This window comes from Pogona vitticeps, chromosome 11 (assembly GCF_051106095.1).
Source record: "Pogona vitticeps strain Pit_001003342236 chromosome 11, PviZW2.1, whole genome shotgun sequence".
Lineage (NCBI taxonomy): Eukaryota > Metazoa > Chordata > Lepidosauria > Squamata > Agamidae > Pogona > Pogona vitticeps.
This window is the reverse complement of record NC_135793.1, coordinates 14,260,763-14,286,220: the sequence shown is the minus strand read 5'-3', so window position 1 is coordinate 14,286,220 and position 25,458 is coordinate 14,260,763. Positions and strand designations below refer to the sequence as shown.

The 25,458-nt window shown below is 39.6% G+C and overlaps 2 protein-coding genes across 4 annotated transcripts in view; one reads left to right on the top strand and one right to left on the bottom strand.

Moving 5' to 3' along the window:
- The window catches only part of LOC110082622 (protocadherin-11 X-linked), a 986,147-nt gene that overhangs the window by 828,292 nt on the left and 132,397 nt on the right, over nucleotides 1-25,458 (top strand). The gene's annotated exons all lie outside the window — the stretch shown is intronic.
- Nucleotides 6,949-11,725, bottom strand: LOC140707315 (uncharacterized). Its single transcript, XM_078380636.1, has 2 exons — nucleotides 8,223-11,725; nucleotides 6,949-8,156 (listed from the first exon to the last, which is right to left on the bottom strand). Exon 1 carries the CDS (start codon nucleotides 10,998-11,000, stop codon nucleotides 8,352-8,354), a length of 2,649 nt encoding a protein of 882 aa, XP_078236762.1. The 5' UTR covers nucleotides 11,001-11,725; the 3' UTR covers nucleotides 6,949-8,156; nucleotides 8,223-8,351.

Genomic DNA, 25,458 nt, shown 5'->3' with positions numbered 1-25,458 from the left:
AAAAGGTAGGCAATATATCCCTTTTTTTATCCAAGTGTTTATAGTTAAGGTCATTGCACAAATGATATATGGACCCCAAGTATGTGCTCATGATAACTTTAGACCTTTAGGAATTATTCAGACTAAATTTCTGAGAGCTATATTTTTAGTTCCATACTAATGTGGCTTTGCGCCTATAAGCAAGTCTAATTTCTGTTGAAGCTCATGCCAGTGTATAAATTACTGGCTAAAACTTACCTTCCCCCCCCCCAGTCTGATTTTTCCCAGCTCTCTACTCTTGGAGGAGGGATATCATGGAGTACCTTAGCAGGATAATGTATGTCCCTGTAATAGTGGGGATAGTGTCTTCGGACAAATGCTGGCTCCATGGCTTGGAAACGGGGATGAGCACCATGCCCTAGAGTTGGACACGACTGGACTTAATGTCAAGGGGAACCTTTACCTTTACCAATAGTGGGGAAGTGAGAAGTGTGGGGTATGTTTTTTTACACTGTTCTTTCCACTGGACATTTGTAAAGATTTTTAAAATCTATTTTCCAAAAAATTCCAGAGAGATCAGAAGAATTTTATGTCTCATTTTTCCTCTTCTATATTGCTAATAAAATGGTCCTCTATATTGCTAATAAAATGGCCAAATTTTGTGCAGCTGCCACAGTTCTCTGATAACACAGAATTTTTTCTCTCTGTTTGGGTACTTGTAACATCAATTTTACATAATATGTGGCTGTAGTGTTTGGCATAATTTACATCACATTATTATTATTTTATTATGTTGTTCTGTACTGTACTATTTGTTTGGTACAAATAGTCTTTGATCGTAATTAAACTAAATTGAATTAAATAAGTTGCCTAAATACAATGGGACACTATCTGCAAGTGCTAACAGTTTATTAATACAAAAAGGTCTTTTCATGTGCACAACTTAATGTTTCCTCAGAATTCCTCTACAAAATCCTATATGCAAATGTGGTGACAATATTGAAACACTTGCCCATGTATTACTGGTTTTCTCTTTTTACAGAGCTGAGAGATGTGCACAAATAATCGATTTGTTCCTTGTTAGATAACAAACCAGCCAATCATAAGATTTTTATGTATCTTTTCTTCTTGTAGACCAAGATGAACAGGTGATGGCACAGTCTGCAATTTTTTTAGTTTAGCAGCAACTAAAATTAAGATAAATATGGTTTCAAAATTGTAGTTCTTTGCAGACTTGCCTGTTAAATTTTTTTGAGTATGCATATATATTTGATGATTATGTATCTTGGCTTTGTATCCCAGTAACTTTTATGTACTACTTGCAAAGGAATGTGGGCTAATGCAAACAGAAAATAGTACTACTATGTCAAATCCACTACTGATATTTTGGAGGAAAATAATGGTGTTAATTTAAATTCATCTGGGATGACACAGAGGGAATAGCTATTTAAAGTTAAGTTCACCAAAGAAAAGAGAAATTGCATTTTAATTGCATCAAGATAACAGTTAATCTGTTTCGTGGTGAATCAATGCATGCATCCGGTGCTGAGCAAACATTGTCTTTTCTTTTTAATAAATTTCTTCAGAACACGCTGTGTCTTTCCATAGAGACACCAGCTTTATGATCTCTCTCCTCCCCATTTCTACTTCATTTATCTTTGACATTTAATTTCCAGATGGGTCTCTAATGTGACAGATACTTTATTTCTTAAGGCATCCCAGTAGTGAAATCATTTCTGAGAACCGAGGAAGTTGATGGCTGCCAAATAGGTAGCAAACATTTTTGCATTTTGATATATTAGCTGATTGCTTTGGATTCATTCAACCCAAAATAGATAATGCCAACTTTAAAACCGGGTAGGGAATTTTACTTGGCTTCAAAAATTTGCACAAAAGAAACAGAAAAGTGTAATCTTTCTTTCTTTCTTTCTTTCTTTCTTTCTTTCTTTCTTTCTTTCTTTCTTTCTTTCTTTCTTTCTTTCTTTCTTTCTTTCTTTCTTTCTTTCTTTCTTTCTTTCTTTGAATGTTAAGAACTTTTTTCTTTAGAAATCCAAAGCAGCTCACAAGAGAGAAATCCAAAAATTTATTTAAAAGCATAAAATAAAAGAGATGCAACAATAACAGCAATTTTGAAAAAGTTGCAGTAAAAATCAAAAGATCTCGTATCTGAGATTGCAACTCAAAGTGCCAAAATAAGACCCAGTATCAACCTATACCAGTCCCAATTTTTTAAAAGGTTTCACCATTAACAATGACTTGAAACCTTTAATCTTCCAGCAGGACTCGATAACTGGTGTTGATACAAGTGTCCTTAAGATAATGTCACTTTGGGACAATTGGGGAAATTTAAGTGTCGGCTTTCAGATCGAGCCATCCAATTATGATAAAAGTTCTACTGCTAAGATGATATATAAATCCTTGCTTATCTTGACCTCACTCTACAAGAAGCCTTTCTTGGCCAGAGAAGAGAACTTGTATGGGAATAATTATTTTCCTGCAAGTTTACCAAAAATTGTGCAGAAAACATTTAGAAACAAATACAGTGGTGCCTCGTTTAACGATTGCTTCGTACAATGAAAAATTCACTTAACGATGGCTTTTTCAGAATGATCTTGTGCTTCACTTAACAATTTTCCCTATGGGCGATTTTCACTTAACGATTTCGGGACCATGCTTCACTTAACGATGACAGTTTTAGGTCCCCTTGTTTCGCTTAACGTTTTTTTTACAGCCCCGTTTTTGCTATTTTTAAAATATTCTAATATGTTTAAAAATGTTTAAAATGCTTGGAATCATTAGTGCACCTAATAAAACCTTCATTAACTTAATTTGGCTTTGTTCTGAGTCTTTTTGAATTTTTTCTGAATTTTTTCCCCCATTGAAATAGGCTTCAATGCATTTCAAAGGGTTTCACTTAACGTTTTTTCCTATGGGGATTTTCACTTAAGGATGGTAATCCGTTCCAATTGGAACGGATTATCTGGTTTTCAATGCATCTCTATGGGAAATGGTGTTTCGCTTAACAATGTTTTCACATAGCGATTTTTTTTTGGAACCAATTAAAATCGTTAAGCGAGGCACCACTGTAAAGCAAACTATGCAAAATATAGCTGCCCTTTGTGCATGGAATATGTAGCTGTTCTTTGTGCAAGGAATATATGCATTGTGATTCTTTTCACATCTTTTAAAACAATCAGCCAGACATTCTGTGCTTGCTGCCTATGTATGTATATGTGTTTTGCTTTTAAAAAGGAAAAGATACAAGTTTTGCACAGAGATTGTAGTTTTTGTTTAGTCATTAAGTTGTGTCCGACTCTTCGTGACCCCATGGACCAGAATATGTCAGGCCCTCCTGTCTTCCACTGCCTAAATTCATGTTGACTCTGTCCAACCATCTCATCCTCTGTCGTCCCCTTCCCCTCTTGCCTTCACACTTTCCCAGCATCAAGGCCTTTTCCAGGGTCTCTTCTCTTCTCAAAGTATTGGAGCCTCGGTTTCAGGATCTGTCCTTCCAGTGAGCACTCAGGGTTGATTTCCTTCAGAATGGATAGGTTTGTTCTCCTTGCAGTCCAGGGGACTCTCAAAAGTCTCCTCAAGCACCACAATTCAAAAGCATCAATTCTTTGGCGGTCATCCTTCTTTATGGTCCAGCTCTCACTTCCATACATCGCTATGGGAAAAACCATAGCTTTGACTATGTGGACCTTTGTCGGCAAGGTGATGTCTCTGCTTTTTAAGATACTTTCCAGGCTCATTGTCACTTTCCTCCCAGGAAGCAGGTGTCTTTCAGTTTTGTGGCTGCTGTCACTATCTGCAGTGATCATGGAGCTTAAGAAAGTAAAATCTGTCACTGCCTCCATATCTTCCCCTTCTATTTGCCAGGAGGCGATGGGACCAGTGGCCATGATCTTAGTTTTTTTGATGTTGAGTTTCAGATCGTTTTTTGCACTCTCGTCTTTCACCCTCATTACAAGGTTCTTTAATTCCTCCTCACTTTCTGCCATCAGAGTGGTATCATCTGCATATCTGTGGTTGTTGATATTTCTTCTGGCAATCATAATTCCAGTTTAGGATTCCTCCAGTCCAGCCATTCTCATAATATATTATTTGCACAGAGATAGTTTGCTCAAATTCCAGGTATCTTGACAAGAAAAATATAATGCGGTGGTGCCTCAACTTATGAATGCCCCTACTTACGAACATTTCGACTTATGAACAGCTCCGGTCGCAACATTTTGCTTTGACTTGCAAACAGAGCGTCCACTTGCGAACAGAAACAGGCAGGGGAAAAAGGCGGGCAATTCAGATTTCTAACTATAGGTGGCGATGAGGCTGTTTTGTACTATAGCTCTTTCGGCAGTTAGAGAATGTGTCGCCATTGTCGTAGGCTTGGGAGAACCTCCTTCTGCTTCAGAGTGATCGTGTGTGTCTGCAGGGAGGTAAGCTGCTGTTTTCTCCTTTTAAAAAAATGTTCTGGTTGGGTTTTGGCTGGGGCAGGTATGTTTCTGTGCTGCATTGTTGGTGGCTTTGCTGTTTATTTTTTTGGTTTTTTTCCTTATTAAACCTCAGCAACGGAGGTGGGTTTAGTGTTTGTTTTTGGAGGTTTTTTTTCTTCTTCTTAAACGTTAGCAACGGAGATGGCTTTACTTTTTGTTTATGGAGTTTTCTTCTGTTACATACAGCACTGATGGTACCTGTCTGTCATGGGTTTGGAGGGAAAGTTCCATCCTATGGGGAGTGGAAGGCGGGACATCAGGGGGGAGGTGCTGTACTGTATATATACTTGGAGCTTGTGTGGAGAGTGAGGAGTTGGAGTCTGTGTGTCAGACTGAGTACAACTGTGTGTCAGTTGGTACATACCTGATAGGTTCAGGTTTCTTTATAGGTAGCCAGAACTGATAGGTTCAGGGTCTGTGCTTTACTTTAAAGTGTTCTGTGTGAACCAAACCGTTGTATGTATGATTGAGACTAAGCCACGTTACAGTATCTTATTTACCTGATCATTTTATTTACCCTGTTTGTTATTTAAATAAACCTTGTTCTTTTGTTTAGTAAAATCCATTCCTGGTCTGTGTGACTCCTTATAGGGAATGGTTGGTGGCAGCATAACTAGAGTGTGGCATACTCCAGTAGGTCTGGGGTTGTCACATCTTCTTCTTAAACCTCAGCAAAGGAGCGCCTTCTGACTGGGCTTGCTGTGTTCTTTTAATTCTTTTGGTGATTCTTTTTTTTTTTGCCAGAATGGATTAATTGGTTTTCAATGCATTTCTATGGGAAATTGTGCTTCAATTTATGAACACATTCCAATACGGATTAACTTCGTAAATCGAGGCACCACTGTAGTGGATTTCACTTTCACCTGGAGACTAAGACTCTCACATGACCTGAACTTTCCTCATTGAGGTGTCATCTCAAGTTGAAACAAGAACAAAGAAATTAGCAAGTGTATTTTACATGGTTCTTGTCACATGCCATGACATTCACAAGTAGTGGACCTCCTCAAATCTGGGTCCAGCCCAGTCCTACATGTGGTCTAATGTTTTCTTACAGCTACAAAATATACAGCAAGAGAATATCTTTCTTCTAATTTTAGTTGTTGAAATGCGAGGTTAGCAATTTAAAGCAAGCAATTGGTGGAAATCTGAGAGGCGTATGTGCATGCATGTCATTGCCGAGAAAATTTTTGACTGAAGTATTTGCCTTGCTTGTTCCTTTGTTTTGCAGGTCTGTGATAGTCTGTGTTAAGAGGCAGACTGTCATATTTGTGTAATCCGTATTGTGAATGCACCAATTTGAATTAGTAGAGTGTTTTTAAAGCATATTAAAGCATATACCGCTCCTACATGCAATTTTAAAAGATGCATTTAAACTGTGATTGCACATCAGCTTCTCGTATGTTGCAATAAATAATCCAACCTGATCTGTAATAAAATCTGGATCTAGGAAGCAAAGTGAGGCCTATTTGGACTTAGTGATTTGGATGTTAGACTGCAGCGAGGAATTATATGGGTGAACAGTCAGGAGGGAAAGAAAGCAGTGGCTTTATTCAGTGAAAGACATAATATGCAATCTGAGGATAGAATTTCACTTCAGACACAGTGTTTGGAAGGAGTGCACAAACCTTTGATGCTCTGTCTGGAACTTGCCCCACTTCCCCCACCCGTGGCTACTTACCTGACCAGGGTTGCTAGTCCTCAAGGTCATATGGCCTCAAGCCCACATGACCCTTTTTTAGGGTAACTATGGAACAGGTTGCTATCATATCTCCAAATTTCCTCTCAGTGCATGAAGGGAAGACTGGTGGTTAGAACTTACAAATTGATCCACAACAAAATAGGGATCCATCATAAAGTTCTGCAATGCTTTAATTTAAATAGTACAAAAGAACTGCAACTAAGAGTCAGGTCAGAAGGGCAGCTATATCTCTTCAATAAAGGAAAACCATAGTTAGAGCTTGGAGGCAATGTGTTCTAAGGGATGAGATGTGCAAAACAAGCATTATATCTTCCAAGTGCAGTTGTCATGGCTACACAGAAGAAGAAGAAAAAGTAAGCAATGCAATAAAAAGTAAGCAGTGAGCTTAGCAACGATGATAACTGTTCTGAAAGTAATGAGGAACTAATTGCTGTTTAACAGTAAAACTTCAGAATGTGATACATGGCAGCATTGAAACTTGTAGTTACCGCTTTATTATACTGATTTTAACAGTCATCAAATACTAACTTACCCGCCAAATCCTGAAAATAAGGAGATGAGATACGGGTGGTAGGTTTAACTAGAGCCACAACTGCATTAATTCACGAACTGTTAACTTCCTGCGGAGAGGCTTGCTGAAGCGCCTGGGCAGGAGCCAAGGATACCTACTGTGACGTTCCTCTTTCACGTCACAATGGTCAGGACACTCTCTCATTCACACCTTATTTACGCTGCCACCAACCACTCCTTCATAAGACTCTTCAGACAAATGTATGATTTTAAAAATAAAAACTTGTATTTTATTGATAACAACAGAAGGAATGGTAAATCACTTTATCAACTAAAATAAAAAGGCAATCAGTAATAATAAAGTATCCCCTCATACACACTATCACTCAGACCTTAACTCTTCATAACTCTCAACTCTAACTCTAACTCTCCATAACTCTTAACTCCTAACTGACTCACATCATTCACTCCCCCCCCTTATATACACAGCTCCACCTCCTGGAGTCCCACCTCCTGCTCTGCTATAGGCAGATGGGTTCCAGCATAACCATGATAGGCAGGTGACGTCATCGCAACCGTCACATACCTTCCCCCTTAATAAGTTGTTTTGTGATGAAAAGCTATAGTGCTTTTCAACACAAAACAACAGCAAGCAAATTACATTAATAACCACAACATTACCATAACCATCATAAACACAGCACATTTTATCTTCAATTACTTATCATTTGTAACTACCCTTTTCAACTTCTTTGTTTTTACATTTTTTTCCATTGCTTATCAATTTTTCATTTACAGTACTTTTATCAATTAACATCTTCAATCAATACTTTCAATTTCTTTGTTAGTACACTTTTCCATTGCTTACTCGGTACAGTTACTTTTGCAGTTACTTACTTTTAGTTACACATAACAGGAGCAGCTTATTAATTTCTACATTACTTACCATTCTTTCATTTTCAATGCAGTTACATTTATAATTACTTATTTTAATTATACATAACTAAAACAGTTTATTACATTCTACATTTATTTTTCAGTGACAATTTGTTCTTCGATAGGTCTTCGAGCCCACGCTTCAGCAGCTATCTTTTGAGTCTTTCTTTCCTTACGGAATTTAAAGTTCATATCTTGCAAGTCTCTCTTCCAGTTTGCAAGCTTGTTCTTGTAAGCTTTCTCAGTTCGTAAGTCCATTAATAGTATTGAGTCTGTGCATAGTCCAAATTGTCCTTTTCCTTTGCACGGCTTATTCTCCTGTAACAACCACCCTCTTTTGTCCCACTTACGTTCCCTCGAAGCACGATGTATCCACCTCGGCTGCAGCTTTCCACTCAGGAACTCAGCTGGCTGATGATCTTCTTCATTTGCTTTGCTCAGCACGGCTCTGGATTCGAATCCTGCTACAGCGATGATGTTGAAGACACTCTGGAACTCTGCACCCCTCACGACATGAAGATGCCTCTTGACACGACCTCTCTGGATACGTTGACATCTCTAGACACGACCTCTCTGGATATGATGACATCTCTGGACACGACCTCTCTGGATATGATGACATCTCTGGACACGACCTCTCTGGATACAGTGCTGACTTTTCTTTAATGTAGTCTGCAACTTTTCCAAGGTCTCTTTACATCTGCTCAACCCCTGGATCTTCTTGTCTTTTCTTATAACTTTGATAATTTTGAAGGAGAGGCTATACATCTGACATTTCTTTCCTCCTGCTGGGTATAGCCTGCTATCCTTATCATAGATTTCCCTCTAGCTTCTTTCCTTATTTCTGTAACTAGAGTAAATTTCTTTAGTACTCCTTGCATTTCTCTTTTATTTACTTGTTTAATTTTAGATGCATCTTTAACTTTCTCTAGTGCTACTTCTTTATTCTTAAGTTTCTTAGATAGGGTTTCTTGTTGCTTGGTTTTAGCTATGGGTGCAGACACAGAATTATCAGCCTTTTCAGTTAGCTGTGTCTTTTCCTTAGATACTACTTCTGCTGAATTCAATTTACTTTCCTCTAAAGTTTTCAGTTTTACTATCTCAGGGTAGCATGATGTTTCCTGATTTTCTTTTGATTTCGTATGCACAAAATTAACCTGTTTCACCTCATCCTCACTTGTTCTAAGTTCTGACACCTCTCTGTGTTCCTGTTTCTGTTGTTCAGTGTGTTCCTGCCTCAGTTGAATAAAAGTTTTATCAATATCTTCCATGTAATTTTTATAATCATCCCTATTCCTGTCCTCCCTGTTGGCCTTATCCTCACTATTTCTTTCTCCCTGACATGTGTCATAAGCTTGAGAGAATTCTTTTATCTCCTTTCCCATTTTTGGCCAATAATACTTCTGAGGTATTCTTTGCTTAGTTTCTGCAATACCTAAATGTCCCTTTTCTAGAACCATAGGACGATATTTATCAGGAACAATCCACTGACTTTTAATCTCAGGCCCTCCTTTTGGAATATTAATTAGTTTTTCTTTGTAGAGCAACCCATGTTTAGGGGATAATCCTTTGCCAGCCACTTCTCCAAAACAGCTTTTTAAAGTGGGGTCTGCTATCTGATCCCTGGCAAATACACTTTTCTGAGGTATTTCTAAGGAAAACGCCTCAGCCTGGGGTATGTTCTCTTCTTGTTCTTGAGAGCCAGTACCATTACTAGCTTCCCTTTGTTCAAGTTGTGATCGCGTTATCACCAAGGCGCACTTGACGTGCTTTGTTAAGTCAGTGCCAATAAGACAAGGTGTAAGAATTTGAGAAGAAACCCCCATTCGCCAAACTCCCCGCCATCCTTGATAATCAACTAAAACATCTGCCACAGGCAAGCTCACTATCTCCTTCCCAATTCCTTTGAGAATCAGGTTCTGACCAGGAAATATACATCCCTGAGGTACAATATCAGAGTGGCAGATCGAAACTTGTGAGCAAGTATCTCGTAAAGCAGTGTAATTCTGTCCTAAAATTTTTATTCTGTCCCCAGCTGATTCCAGTAGCTGAGAATTTATCTGAATGTACAAACAATGTCTTATTTCAGCTATTGGCAGATCCTCATATTCTGTATTCGGGCCACTAGAAGTATCCATTTCTGAAGAGCTAGCTGCTGCTTCTGGCTGCGTTCCCATGGCAACAGGGCTATCTGTAGAGGGACTCATTTGGCTGTTCTGTATACAATACACAGACTTTGCCTCTTTCAAATTCACTTTCTGAGGAGAAATTTCTTTCTTTTGAGTTGTGTTAAAACACTGGGAAGCAATGTGCCCCCTGCCTTGACAAGCAAAGCAAATTTTATCTCCCCATGAGCCTCTGTTAGTGAACTTTTCTGATTTTTCTTTTCCCTCCAAAATCTGGTTCCTGGACTGGCTCTGCCCAGAGGTTTTCCCCACAAAATGGCTGCCCATTTTAGCCTGTCCCTGACCTGGCTCTTTGGAGTACTTTGGGTCCCATGTTTTCCTCATACATTTTTCCTCATAACTTACAGGCCCCCTTATTTGTGAAATAAAATCAGCAATCTGCGCAGCCTGTCTAATGTCAGTAGGTTTCCTTTCCTGAACCAAATATTTAAGTTCACCATGGAGTAAGGAATAGAACTGCTCCAAACCTACAATATTTTTTAACTGTTGAAAAGTCTGTACATTCTCCTGTTCCAACCACCTGTCCAAACATCTCTCTAAGTTATAACCCAGCTGTGTGAAAGTTTCATCTGATTTCTTGGTGAGCTTTCTGAATTTCTGTCTGAGGTGTTCTGAATTAATGCCAAATCTAAGAAAAACCAACTTTTTAAACTCTGAATAATCTTTACTGAGTTCAATTGGCATATCGGCATAGATTTCTGCCATTTTCCCACTAATCAGAGACCTTAAAACTACCATTTTCTCTGCTTCTCTGAGAGAAAAATCTGAGGCTGCTCTCTCAAAACTTGTAAGGAACGCTTCAACCGAATCCCCTTGTTTGTATGATGGAAATTTCTTTAAATCTGCTTTTGATAATTGGCCCACCTCAGAATCTCTATTGTTATTATTGTTCTGGTTCATCATTTCCAATTTTCTTAACTCAAACGCCATCCTCTCTCTCTCCAATCTTTCCTCTTTCTCTAGGGCAATCCTTTCCCTTTCTATTCTTTCCTCCTTTTCTAATTGTCTCATCCTATATTCATGTTCCTGGGCTAAGTGAATTTTCCTCAGTTCTGATAACTGTTCCCCATTAATTCCTTCCTCCTGCTCTGAGGTAAATCTGTCCCCTTCTCCATTAATCACCTCTCCAGTTCCCTCAGACATCTCTGGAGATTTAGGCTCACTTTCAGCCATTTTACTGCGCGTCAAAGGCATGTTTCTTACACAAAAGGCTCCTGACTATTTCCAAGCCTCTGTTTAAAATACTTTTTTTCCTTTCTGTGTTAAGGTCTGATATATATTAGCAGTGTGTTCCAGCTGATCTGACACTAGAAACTGTAACTAAGCTTCTATTTCGTCTTCTTTTCCCCTTTTCTGGGCCTCTTGCCAACTAAGGATACTTATTTTATATTACTGCCTTTGGCTGCCTTTAGAATCACCACAGCTCTCTCCACTCACTGGAGCTGTTTAAAATGGAGATCCTTCAGCTTTGCTGGGCTTGGTCTGTCCTCTCAGAGTTCACCTAACTCAGGACCCTCTGACCAACTCGCCACAGTCTCTGCTTTGGGCTACTCTCCCTCACAAAATGGCCACTACAGAGCTCATAAATCAGTTTTCCACTCTGAAGCTTAAGTGCCTCTCCACTAGATTTGCTCCCCTTGAGTCAAATCCTAGAGATGCCCACACTTTCCACTTCAGGTGACCCTAACTGAAGTCCTTTTGCTCTTGCCACTTTAGCCAAGGCTTTACTGGCCAACTGGACAACTGGACAACTCGTATCCCACACGCTGGCACCAATTTATGTTGTGACGTTCCTCTTTCACGTCACAATGGTCTGGACACTCTCTCATTCACACTTTATTTACGCTGCCACCAACCACTCCTTCATAAGACTCTTCAGACAAATGTATGATTTTAAAAATAAAAACTTGTATTTTATTGATAACAGCAGAAGGAATGGTAAATCACTTTATCAACTAAAATAAAATTTGTCTTCAGACAAATGTATGATTTTAAAAATAAAAACTTGTATTTTATTGATAACAGCAGAAGGAATGGTAAATCACTTTATCAACTAAAATAAAAAGGCAATCAGTAATAATAAAGTATCCCCTCATACACACTATCACTCAGACCTTAACTCTTCATAACTCTCAACTCTAACTCTAACTCTCCATAACTCTTAACTCCTGACTCACATCATTCACTCCCCCCCCCTTATATACACAGCTCCACCTCCTGGAGTCCCACCTCCTGCTCTGCTATAGGCAGATGGGTTCCAGCATAACCATGATAGGCAGGTGACGTCATCGCAACCGTCACACCTACTTACTCTGGTGCCTGACCCATAATGGGCAACTCCCAAGCCATCGCCCTTGAAGTAACAAACCCATCTTGTACTCCATGGCAATGATCACTGGCCTCCTAAGTAGCAAAGCCTCAGCCTCTCAGGGCCCAACGTGAACAGTAGTAATGAGGGGAGAGAAGCTACTCCACCAAAACCGAAAGGGGGCAATGAGAGGAGGAGGGGGAGGGAACAGTGCAACATGCCTCAATTAAGGCCCTTCTTCCTCATATCCCTGTACCCCAGCCAGTGGAGTAGAGGTCCGGGGGTGGGGTGGCAAGATTTTATTTTGTCAGTCTCCATGAGGCCACACTGGTCATGCTGCCACACTCACCCCCACACTGACCAGGGTTGCTAGTCCTCAAGGGGAGTGGGGGCTTACAACAACCTGCCCACATGACTAAACCTGCTGCCAAGTGCTGTCCCACGTCTGAATCACAGGCCCTGCCTGTCTGTGGCCCAACTAGGCTGCCTAAGTCTTCCCCCACCTAAAGGCCATTGGACTGAAGGCCCCTAATTCTGTGTTTCCCTAAAAATAAGACAGGATCTTATATTAATTTTTGCTCCAAAATGCATTAAGGCTTATTTTCAGGGGATGTTTTATATTTTTTTCATGTATAGCAATCTACATTTATTCAAATACTGTAGAGTCATGTCATCTTCTGGTTGCTACACAAGGGTGGAGGATGGGGTCTCACTTAATTAGGGCTTATTTTGGGGATAGGGCTTATATTACGAGCATCCTGAAAAAACGTACTAGGGCTTGCTTTCAGGTTAGATCTTATTTTGGGGGAAGAAGGGTACCAGGCAGCAATTACAATGTGTTGCTGCTGGATCCACCACCACTGCGGCTGCTATTGCAATCCACACACCACAAGGTCATTCCTCATTCACCCAGCTCCTGTGGACCATGCTTTCCAATTTAGGAAAAAAAAATTGCCATGTGGCCAGGCTGATTGATAGCAGATTGGGCAGCCACCTGCTCCTCCAGACGTTTGGCAAATTGGAGGCACTTAAACATCACCATCCATTTCAACCCACTTTGTAGAGAATTTTTGAGAGCCAACTTTCCACTTTAGTTCTATCAACTCTTTGACAGAAATATTTTTAGCCAATGTTCAGTTGAGTATTTTTTTAATTAGTATTTACCACTGAAGACTTATTGATTTGGGAAGGCTAAATTGTTTTTTTTAAATCTGGGTTGCACTAAAAGAAACAAAAAATATGTGTATGTTTTCTTCACGTGCTATTTTATGCCTGAGAGAGAAAGTATGCAAACTCATATATATTTTAGGTTCTTTCTCTCTTTTGCATTTCCTATCCTTTTAAATTTTTTCCCCTGTTTTCACAAAGTATTGCCTTATTTTCATTTTTGTGAGGTTTCCCTCCTGTCCCCATTCTTTCTTTCATTACTCTTAGGAATCTGATAACGCATCTCCTTGGGAACCTGCTTGCAAAAACTGTTGCAAAGAAAATGGAGAAGGCTGGAGGAAATAGGGCACATTTTTATAAGAGGAATAGCAAATAAAAGTAAATAAGAAATAAATAACCAAATAATATATGAAGAAAATAATCTTCTACTACTTCAGCTTTATAAAGGCCACACTATAAAGGCTATGAAGCCAAAGAAATAGTGCCTGAATAAGCTTTTTAAAAAGCAAGCCACTGTCCTCTCCACAAATTATATGTTTTAGCCTATATTAATATGGATCTTATCAAAAGCAAACAATTTTAAATGATGTTGCCAATTCAAAAATCTACTGGCAAAAAATTATCAATGTTTATTAATTTTAAAATATGGGTTGCAGTAGAAAGAAGGCAACCATCATAATTGTAGTGTATATGTGTGTTTGTGCTTGCTCTCTCTCTCTCTCTCTCTCTCTCTCACACACACACACACACACACACAAAGAGAGAGAGAGAGAGAGAGAGAGAGAGAGAGAGGTGTATATATGCTCCTACATTCCAATCCTTGTTTACTAACATCTGAACTTTGTTCAATAATCTCAGTCTTTGAAGACTGGGCATGGGGGGGGAGAGCAGCTAACAAATGTTCACTGAGTTGTCAAGAAAAATGATTTTTAAAGCTTTTGATTTACATTGATTAGGGGACATAGTCCAATACAACACAGTACACATTAGTGTATTTGCTGTTTTATTGCTGCAAACTGTCACACTACTGGTCTTTGCTGATTTTAGCTAAATACAGAACTGCATACGTATGCCAACAGGGATATTCTAGGCTTTTATAAATACAGTATAATTATGAGCTACTGCAGAAATAACTTGGAGAGTCAATTAGCAGTTACAACTAGAGATGGACATGAATTAAAAAAATGAACCACCAAATTCATTCAAATCACTAATTCGTTATTCATATTAATACAAATCAATGCCCCTGACAAATATGGATCAATGATTTTTTACAGATTTTTGATTTGTTGATATGTGTGGCTATACGTCCCTTGTGGCTATAAAATCCGCCCCCCCAGCACCTAGAGACACCAAAATTGCAGGGACACTTTATCTGACTCCCCTCTACAAGCCCTCCAGGTTTGGTTAAGATTGGGTTTCATTTGTTATGCACACACAAAGGAGCTCCCCCAAAGGAGCTCCCCCCTGCTCCCAGGCATCTAGAGATACCAAAATCACAGGAAGCTTCTACTGACTTTCTTCCACAATCCCTCCAAGTTTGGTGCAGATTGGGTTTCCCTAAGCCAGCTGCTAAAGGACACTTTCCTGGGGAGACCCACTTTGTGGGTGTATAACTTGGATGTCTGAAACCCAATCTTCACCAAACTCACAGGGCTTGTAAAGGAGAGTCAGTAGAAACATCTCTGTATTTTAGTGCCTATAGGTGCTGGGAGGACCTTCCAGGGGGGCCCTCTTTATGAGTTTATAACTCAGATGTCGGAAACCCAAATTTCACCAAACTTACAAAGCTTGTATAGGAGAGTCAGGGGAAACTTCTTAGTGGATTTGGTTTCTCGAGGTTGCAAGAGGGGGCATTTTTTACATTTTTAAAGTAAATACAGTGCTGCCTCGACTTACGAACTTAATTGGTTCTGGAATGATGGTCGTAACTCAAAATGGTTGTATGTTGAAGCACCATTCCTGTAGGAATGCATTGACATGCAATTAATCTGTTCTGGCCGAAAGAAAAAAATCTCCAAAAAACACAGAAAAAATCACTGCAAGACGCATCAGAAACACAGTTAATCCGTTCCAGCTGAAGGGGGGAAAAACCAGAAAAGCAAACAAACCCTGCAAGACCCATTGGAAATGCAAAAAGAAAAACCCCAAAGCAAAGAGAGACTGCAAGACCCATCAGAAATGCAAAAAGAAAAACCCAAAAAGCAGAGACTGCAAGACCCATCAGAAATGCAAATAAAATCACCAAAAAGCAAACAAGAATGCAAGACCCATCAGAAATGCAAAAAGAAAAACCCAAGAAGAGAACAGAGACTGCAAGACCCATTGGAAATGCAAAAGAAAAATCCAAAAAGCAAACAAAGATTGCAAGACCCATTGGAAATGCAAAAAACAAACAAACAAACAAAAAGCAAACAAACCCTGCAAGACCCATCACAACATACGTAGAAATATAACCCCACCACCCAGCCCAAACCCACACTGCAAAACACACCCAGAACAGCCAGTTTTTAAAAACTGGAAAGCAGCACCTTACCAGGCAGTCCGAAGCCTCCTCCGAACGCACACTCTCTAACCGCTGGGGCGAAAGAGCTACAAAGAAACAGCCTCTTCGCCACCAATGGTTAGCAATTTGAATTCCCCGCCTTTTCCCTGCCTTTTTTCTGGTTGTAACTCGAAGCTCCGGTCGCAAGTTGAAGCAAAATTTTGCGGCTGGAGCTGGTCATAACTCGAAATGGTTGTAAATCAGGAAGTTGCAAGTCGAGGCACCACTGTAGTAATGGTAGTAACAACAAGAATATTTCTGAAACATAATATTTAATAACACTATTGTCCTTGTTTTTAATTAATTGTGCCTATGCATTGAAAACTTAAAAGTAAGGCACAACTTAGATTGTGCAGATGTTTAATAAACAATACAAACTTATAGTATGTGACAGTGTGCAATACTGGATGACCAAAGTGCAGCCCTCATCAGGCTACAAGTCCCTGGTTTCCTAACCTATGGCTATGCTAGCTAAGTTTGATGGGAGCTGCAGTCCAGCAGCATATGATCCAGCTTTAAACAATTGCTTCTTGATTCATGCAAGCTATTTAGGAGAGGAAATCTTACATCAGAATTAGAGATGGGAGTATGAATATCCCCACACAGCTGGACTTAGTGAGGGGCCCGCCACTGCGGCCGGCACGTCCACTTACATGTCCGCTGGCGATGGCAGCCTCACTCCTGGAGCTCCGCTCTCTTCCTGCTCAGCTAATGACTCAGTAGCCATGCAGGGAGACTCGTCCTCCCTCCCACTGCCTGGAATGGCTAGGCGAGCAGGATATCCCCAGCTGCATGGGGATATTCATATTCATATATGAATACCCAAATCTCTAATCAGAGTCCATTAAGTCTGTAACTTAGAAAATGTATAGTTTAACAAAGAAGTCTTTCTTTATATGTAACCCCCTGTGAAACTGTGGGTGTAAGTAAGCATTATCACCATCTTACACATGATAAGGCATGGAGAATGAAGTTATATACGCATGTGGTGAACTAAATCAGGGAAAATAATATCAGAAACAGCATAAGGGTAAAAGTGATGTGATCTGCTTTCCCCTCTTTTCCCCAGTAGATTGTGTTATTGTCTCTGCCTTTTAAAACATCTATTGAACATTTCTTAAAATTTTGCAAATCCTTCAACTATAACTACATTCTGTAAATCTCCAACATTTAATAGTTCCTACAGGAATCATAGTGGAAAAAGCTCTCCCTTATGCCCTGTCTTCCAAAAGGGAATCAAACCCATGCAAACACCTGTTTTTGTTTATTTGTGTTTTGTAATTTGGTTCCCATGAAGCTTTAAGAAAGGAAAACTTTGCTCCATGGAAAATGTATGATGAATATTGTAATATATTTTCGATCATAAAGGCTAGGAGCTAGTTTCTTTCTCTTAAAAGAGGAGTAGTAGGAAGAGGAGAGTGTGTTTGGATCAAAAGTGAGTCTTGCAGCTGCCAGAGATCCTTTGGCTGTCAATCTGCCAAGGCAGAGGAACAAATCTGAGCTCAAGTTTTTCTTCAGGTACAACAACCTATTTATTTATACCCACAAATTCCTTATCTTTCTCCCTAGCTTCAACATTTGCTCAATTCTATATTCTCCCTGTTCATCAAAACCCTTATATTTAATTTTATTTTATTGTCTTCCTCCAGGCTCCTCTCTCTTTCATTACTCCAGCAATTTGGCCCCCTCTTCCTTCATGCTCCAGGATAGGCTGACTACATACACCACCCAGCCAGTGACATTGCCACCCTGTTAACAAGCAGATTGGTCAGGGTTCCTTTCATATGCTGCATCAGTTATACATATATTTTTTAAAATTGCTTTGTCTTTCTCAACTGGCTTTCCTTTTTCTTTTTGTTATATTTATATGTTGTTTTTATGTGTCTGGAACCCGCCTAGAGTGGTCGAAAGACAAGATAGGCGGGATATAAATAAGTAAGTAAGTAAGTAAGTAAGTAAGTAAGTAAGTAAGTAAGTAAGTAAGTAAGTAAGTAAACAAACAAACAAACAAACAAACAAACAAACAAATAAATAAATAAATAAGAGACAAAGAATTTTAAAAAATTATAAATGATGCAAGGCATCAGCAGGGATCTATGGCAATCTTAATTTTTTTTTGCCAAGCCCAGAGAGGTTCCAGATTTGCACCAAGACCTAATCACCAGAGAGGCAGGCAGGCAGGCAAGAAGGCAGTGCAGAAAGAGGAAGCCACAGCAGCCATGAGCAATCCGGGCAGAGGCCCTACGTGGAGAGAGGTGTGTGTGGCAATGATGGCACCACTAGGGGGCATGGCCAGAGCATGGTGTGCCACCTAGAAATGGGGAGATCCATCTGGACCCCAGCACCCACAGTCAAGGTAAGGGAATGAAAGGGAAGAGAAGAAGGAGGGAGAATAAGAGAAGATCATGATCCACAGCCCTGTGTCTTTTGGGGAGCCTCTTATGAACATGATATCTTTTTCTTCCACTGCTAGAGGGCTGTCGCTGGGGCCTGGATATCTTTTAGAGTAGGGGTCCCCAACCCCTGGTCTGTGGCCCTGTGCCAGTCCATGGGCTTCCTGGGACTGGGCCGTGGAGATGGATCTCTGCCCACCACACACACGCATAGTGGGCATGTCACACTTGTGGAGTGCATGTCGCACTCACAGGTGGGCATGTCCCGACATGCCCCTCTGCAAGTGTACCATGCCCCTCTGTGAGCGTGACATGCCCACCCGTGAGCATGAGGGTGCCCCTCCCCCATGGAGCCCATACCCCCCAACTGATCTGCGGTCCCAAAAATGTCAGGGACCACTGTTTTAGAGGGATGAGTTTCCAGAGGTGCAAGGGGAGGTCAAATTCTTTTCTCCAACCGCTCTCCCCACTTCCCCAATTTCCATGAAGCTGCAGTATAGCAAAGGAAGGCAGAATCCTTTGAATAAGGAGTACATACAAGTGATGGGATCAAATAGGACCAACTGAGCTCCCAGGTGAAGCACACCTTTTGGATGCAGGGATTGCATCAGATGGCACATTGCACCTCTGCAGGACCCCAAGCAATCCTACTTAGCCCACACTAACCCACTGCAAAAAAGTGGAGACAAGCCCTAGGTTTATCTGAACATTTGTATCTACTTGTTGATTTAGCTCTTTGCTCAGGCCTGTCTTTACCCCCCCATCAGCCAGAATTTTAAAAAGCTTTTATTTCATTTTCTTGAGTTTCCTCCAATATAACTTACCTTTTGCATAATTTCAGCCTCAACGTTTTATGTCGTACTTGACTGCAAAGCCCCTGGATGCATACTGTAAGTGAATGTGTTTAAGGAGAATAAGGCTGTCAATATACAGTGGTGCCTCACATTACGACATTAATTCGTTCCAGCAAAATCGCTGTAGAAAGAAAACGTTGTAATGTGAAAATAAAAAGCCCATTGAAATGCATTGAAACCCCTTCAATGTGTTCCAATGAGCTGGAAACTCAACGTCCAGTGAAGACCCTCCATAGGGCGGCCATTTTCGGCGCCTGTGCAGCAAGGAATCCATCCCAGAAAACAGCGGGGAGCCATTTTATTTACCCAGTGGCCATTTTGAAACCGCCGATCAGCTGTCCAAAAATCGTTGTTTTGTGAAGAATCGGTTCCTGAAGCAGGGAATCAATCATCGCAAAGTGAAAAACCCCTATTCAGACCATCGTTTTGCGATTGCAAAAGCGATCGCAAAAATGTTGTAATGCGGTTTCATCGTAATGCGGGGCAATCATAAAGCGGGGCACAACTGTAGTGTGATAGGCGTATATTTCCTCCTCCACCAAAATAACTGAAATAGGCTTTCAGTATGATCCAGTCGGACCACGTTTAGATGAGAAATCACATATCCAAGTTTCTTCTTACTTGTCTTCAAAGTTCTTTTTCAATTTTAATTTTTTATTCTTTTCAATTGGGGTAGGGTTATGGGGAAGGGAATTTACGGTTAGGGGAGTAAGTATGGATAGAGAAAGTGTAAAATTCCGTAGAGTGGGATAATGCATTTATATCAACCTGTACAATTTTACTACAGAGATAAAATGAAAAACAGCAGATTTTCCCAGTATTACTATAGTTACTAATCTATCTATTCTCTAATTCAACCTTCACATTCTTTTTTTAATCTATGCTTTCTAAGCTATTTTTTTAGTCTAATTATGAAATTATTCCCTATTCTTGGTTAATTTTTAATATAATCTGTGTTTATTACTTCTGTTTTCTCCAACTCCGCAACTTCCCATGTCTTTTCTGTCAGCTCTTCTAAGTCCAGGATATCTATTTTCTTCTAATATTTTCCATCTAATAACTTAACTTTAAAAATTACATGCATTATCAAATATTAAATTTCTCTAACATCTCAGGTCCAATATTCAATAGAAAGAACAAATCTGGTTTAAATGTTGCGTGGAATAGAATATTTTTCAAACTTTCATATACTTACAGTAATTCCCTATATATCCACCAAACATAATAAAAGTGTCCTCCTGTGTTTTACGTTTACCACTCAATTTAAAAACATTTTCTACCTTTTAAAAAAACTCTGTTGGCATTGTGTGCCATCAGTAAATCACATATCATCTGTCTACATTTTCTTTAATAGTTACTGATTTTTTAACATTAATATGCTTCTGTCATTTTATACCCATTTTATCCTACAGTCTTTAATCGCTGCATAATTCACTTTCATGTTTTATTCATTTAGTCCATCTTTATTGTTGAGCCTTTATTTCCTCCTCCTGGATCCTCTTGTTTCTATAGTGTGCTTTCCTTTAGAGCTTCTTGGTTGTTCTTCTGTTCTAGTTGAACGTTTTTTCTGCCTCTGATCCTGATGGTCCACCTGATTTCCCCTCTTCTTGTTTCTCATCTGCTTTTTTCTCTTCTTTTCTGCCCACCCACATGCCCTTTGTTTTCATAAAACCTTCTGCCCTCATTTTTGAGTTAATATAATAACTTTTCTCCTGGAATTCAAAGAGGACACCTTCAGATACCAATCACTTATACATAATTAAGTTTGTTCTCAAGAGGGATCTCAGCTCCACATAGTGTCTCATTTTGTGTCTTATTTGCCATGGAATACATTTCATTATCTTAACTTCTTTAATTTTTCTATTAGGTTTCTTACTTTGTATATTTCTTAAAACTTTACAGGCATACCTCGGTTAATGTAATTTTTGGTTTACAAAAGAAAATTCATTTAAAATAATGCCTCAGTTTATGATTTTTTTTCGCAATATGAACGAAGTTTCCCCAGGATGCATTGCGCCTGTGAGGTTTATAGTGCCACCTCCGTGCATGCGTTCCTATGGGAAACTGCATTTCAGTTTGTGAATTTTTCGCAATAGGAAACATCCCAGAGAATGCATTAAATTTGTAAACCAAGGTACGTCTGTATCTCGAAAGATCTTGCTCATAAATTTAACATTAATTTCTCTTGGGAGTTTTTTATTCCTGGTATATGCTGTATTCATTCTCTCTGTGGTATCTAAATTTTGTTGAACATCCTCTGATCGCATCTCCATGTGCGATGCTAAATAAGAAGTAATCACTTATGCTGTGTTTTCTCTTTTTTTTCCTGGTAGATTCTGAAATCTAAGAATGGCATTGGCTCTTTCCATTTGTAGATTTAATAGAGTAATTTCATCTTGCCTGCATTCTCACTTTAGTTCTTCCACCTTTGTATTCATGGTCTCCAGTCTCTCTTCTGTTCTTTTTGATGTCCCAGATATTCTGGCTATTTCTTTTTTCTATAATTTGATTTTTAACATCAGTCATTTGTATCTTTCATTTGTACACATAACTGAGTCATCCCTACTTGTAATTGCTGTATCCCTGTAGATAGCATCTCTTGAATACTCTGTGGCCAGTCCTTAAATGACTCTTGCCCAAATAAGTCTCTGAGATTCTGTTCTTGCGCCAGTGAGCCTCTTTGAGTTCTCCCTTTTCCCTTTCCTTTTGTCGCCATATTAATTTTCCCCTTTCCTAAATTAAGTAAATAAGGGATTCTGTTTAAGTCTTCTGTCAGCAGATTTTTTTCTTTAAGGAGTGCTGTTTAAATCTTCTGTCAGCAGATGTCACTGTAACCTTACTTTACTTTTCTTTCTGAATCTCATTTACATATCAGATTCAAGGGGGGGGGTGCTTCCCTCAGGGTAGAGAGTTTTCACAGTCGCCAAGTGACAACAATAAAAATTTGAAGGATCCACAATGCTTTCAAGTAAATAGGATTTGATATCGACATTTCAGATAGTCATGCGAGTGAGACTTTTGTCTTAGTTTGATCTCCTTTCATAACAAGGTAGTTTTATCCCCCTTCTCCCTTTTTTCTCCTCTCTCCTCTTCTCCTGAGCCAAGCGGGGGGGGGCACTTCTACGATGACAGTAAGAATTTTTAAAAGGTAAAGTCCATTTTGCTGACTCTTTATATCTATCTCTTTTCTGCACAGTTATTTCAGCCCATGGAGATTTTCCTTACATGAACAAAGAGTCTCTGGTTGAGATATTTCCAACATCCTTTTGCACTCTCTTACACACTGCTTGCAGTGTTCCCAGCTCTTTGCCAAGATGGTTTCCTCCTCAGTCTGTGCACTCAGATGCAACTTTGGAGGGGGAAACAGCATCACCTATTTCATTCCCCCCTTTTGTCATCTCTGGTGCTTCAGACACCACTTCTCCTCCCCCTTAGTTTGGGGGGGGGGCGGAACAGAGGGGACCCAGTCAGTTTCAGGAGCTTGAAATTAACCAGTTCTTGCCACAACAAAACTCTACCTCCCCACTTTCCTTCAAGATGCCAGTGTGTTGTCCTGGAACTAACTGGATCACTACTAGAGAATGTGTGGTCTTTCAGATGTTGTTGGACCGCAATTGCTATGAGCTCTGCCCAGCAGTTCAAAATATCCAAGGGTACCTGGAAGACCCTAATGCCAGAACAACAGCTGCTCCTGCATAGCTTTATTAAAATGGCTCATAATCTATATGTTCAAACTCGATCTCTGTTATCTTTCCCTGTCATGGCCAGGAAATATTTCTGATATTGCTATGCTAATTTCACTATCCCATCTGTCAGGGTATCCAGAGATTTTGAAAGCTGTCTTCTGAACAAAGTATTAAATGTCAGTTTGCTTGTGAAAAATGAAGTTTATCTGGATGTGGCTCTCAGGGTACATATATATAATCAGTTTGCCTGCTTCCCAGCCAACCTCATGCTCCTCTACAAGGAAAAGTAAGATTTCACATACATTCAGACATATATTCATAGAATCATAGAAAAGTGAAGTTGGAAGGGGCCTGTAAAGCCACCAGGTCCAACCCCCTTATCAATGCAGGAATGCAATCAAAGTATATCTGCCAGATGATTATCTAAGTTTTTCTTGAATGCCTCGTGTTGGAGCACTCACCAACTCCCGAGGTAGCTGGTTCCACTGTCATACTGCTCTGACAGTTAAGAAGTTAGGTTCCACTGTTGTACTGCTCTAACAGTTAGGGAATTTCAACATTATTGAGTTTGATCAATCATTGTAATGTTCAGGTTCCCTCCTCTCCACCCCACCCTGTACCCTGACCCCTGCCACATCTTAGATTCAGTGTTGTGTGGGTTTATTTGTTTCTTTTGTTTGCACATAGAAATAAATCAAAGCAGCTGTGGATTACATGTGGCTGAGATATGCTGATTACACAAGTAGAATTTGTTGCCATCTTTATCTCTCCTGATTATTTTAAAGAGACTGTTTACAGTAGATAAGTTCTTATTTCCTTGTGGAAATAATTCCACACATGCTGATAGAATGGAATGAAGTACATCTTGCCTTGGACATCGGTGCTTTCCTGAGACTTGCAGAAACCGGTGCAAATTTAAAAATGTGTGTAATGAAAATGCATACACTTCAGAGATGTGTATGACGCACCTACGTACATGCTCAAGTCTTCAACCAAAGGGGGGAAATGGTTTCAAAATTGCTAATATTTAAATATTGTGTTCGAAAGTTACATAAATTTTGAAAAATAAAGGCCAGAATCCTGTTAGTTACTCCCACTGGCATAACTCCATCAGTATAACCTTCAGCACCAAATCGACACAAGTTAAATAACCAATGCAAGCATTTCCTGTCACACTCCAGTGGCATGGATGTGTATGATAGGACATGTCTATGCTCATTTCTTAACTTGTGCTAGTTCACCAATAGACTTGCATTGGTGTGACTATGCAGTAGCAGCCAGGGCAATCATATAGAATGCCAATGAATTTAAGGCAGGAGGTGGCTAAATTCATTTGCTAGACCCAACTAGACTAGATCCATTGAATTTATGGATTTACATTGTCATTGATTTACCATTCATTCAGCAATTGATTTAGTGCATCTCCCCTATTTGAAACCAGCAGATGGATTTAGGACAAAGTCTTGCAACCCTATAGGAGCCTTAAATACTTTCTGTGGCATTTGCCCTCATGCCCCTGCCTGACGCCCCCCACACAGAGCACAAGAAGGCAAACTAATACTCCTTTTTACCCCGCTGCCACCAGTTGATCACTAAATCAACATTACTTATGGAAGGATGAAGATGCAGGTCCAAACTTCACTGTCTTTTAAATAAAACTTGTTTATTGATTAGAGATGCTATTATTAATCATAGGTAACTTCTACAGGATTAATTATCATCAATCTCAACCTTCTATTTGTCATAACAGTTCTTATTCACTCTTCACTCTAATCACACCTCAGATTTCCCAAATACCACACTCTATCTCTCCACACTCTCTGACTCACTCACTCTGACTAACTCTCTCTATCTGACTCCGCCTCTTTATTACATATCTCTTGGCTCCGCCTCTTAGCAACATTAGCCTGCAACATGACTACTTAACATAATAAGGGTGAACACTACACTTTCTTTTTGTATTTTTCTTTTGTTGCCTGTCGTATGACATCTATCATAGCCATGGAAATTTGGGGAGGTAGTAGTAGTAAATCCCTTCTTGAACATCTAATTTCCTTCAAAAATCCTAGTAAATCGGAAGTGGCTTAACAGGACATAACAACGAATCTTTAAGGAAAAAAGGTCCCCATACAAATATAGTAGTTTCAATAGTTGCATGGATACTTGGATAGTTGAGGCTAGTCCATGACTTTCTCCAGGTCTGCCACGCTAAACAGTTAGCTCAAGAACCTACCTCTAATTCCACCCCTGCTTCTATATATCAATAACCTCTTTTTTTCCTCCTATGAGATCTGTAACAAAACATTGCATTGTTGAGTAAATGTGCGTAGATGCCTGGGGAATTTTGGGAATTGTAGTTCAAAGGATTGGCCCACATCTCTATTATGGAGAGATCCGATTTAGTGTTCCAGTTATTCAGCCATGCCTTCCCTTATATGGTGATCCACCTATAACTTCCCTCATCTTTAAAGCCCTTTACAGCTTGAGTCCTAGTTTTCCTAAATCTATCCATACCTTTATACTGTACGTGGGTAGTGCTGCTTGAGTGATATAAGCATCAACATTCACTCCTGACTATTAATAGTAGAACAAGAATTCTGCAATTTAATCAAAAGGCAAAAGCCCCTCCCCTCCCCTTGCATAACTTACAAGTAAGGAACAAATACTCTAAAGGAAAAAGCCATTTATTGATCCCCCTA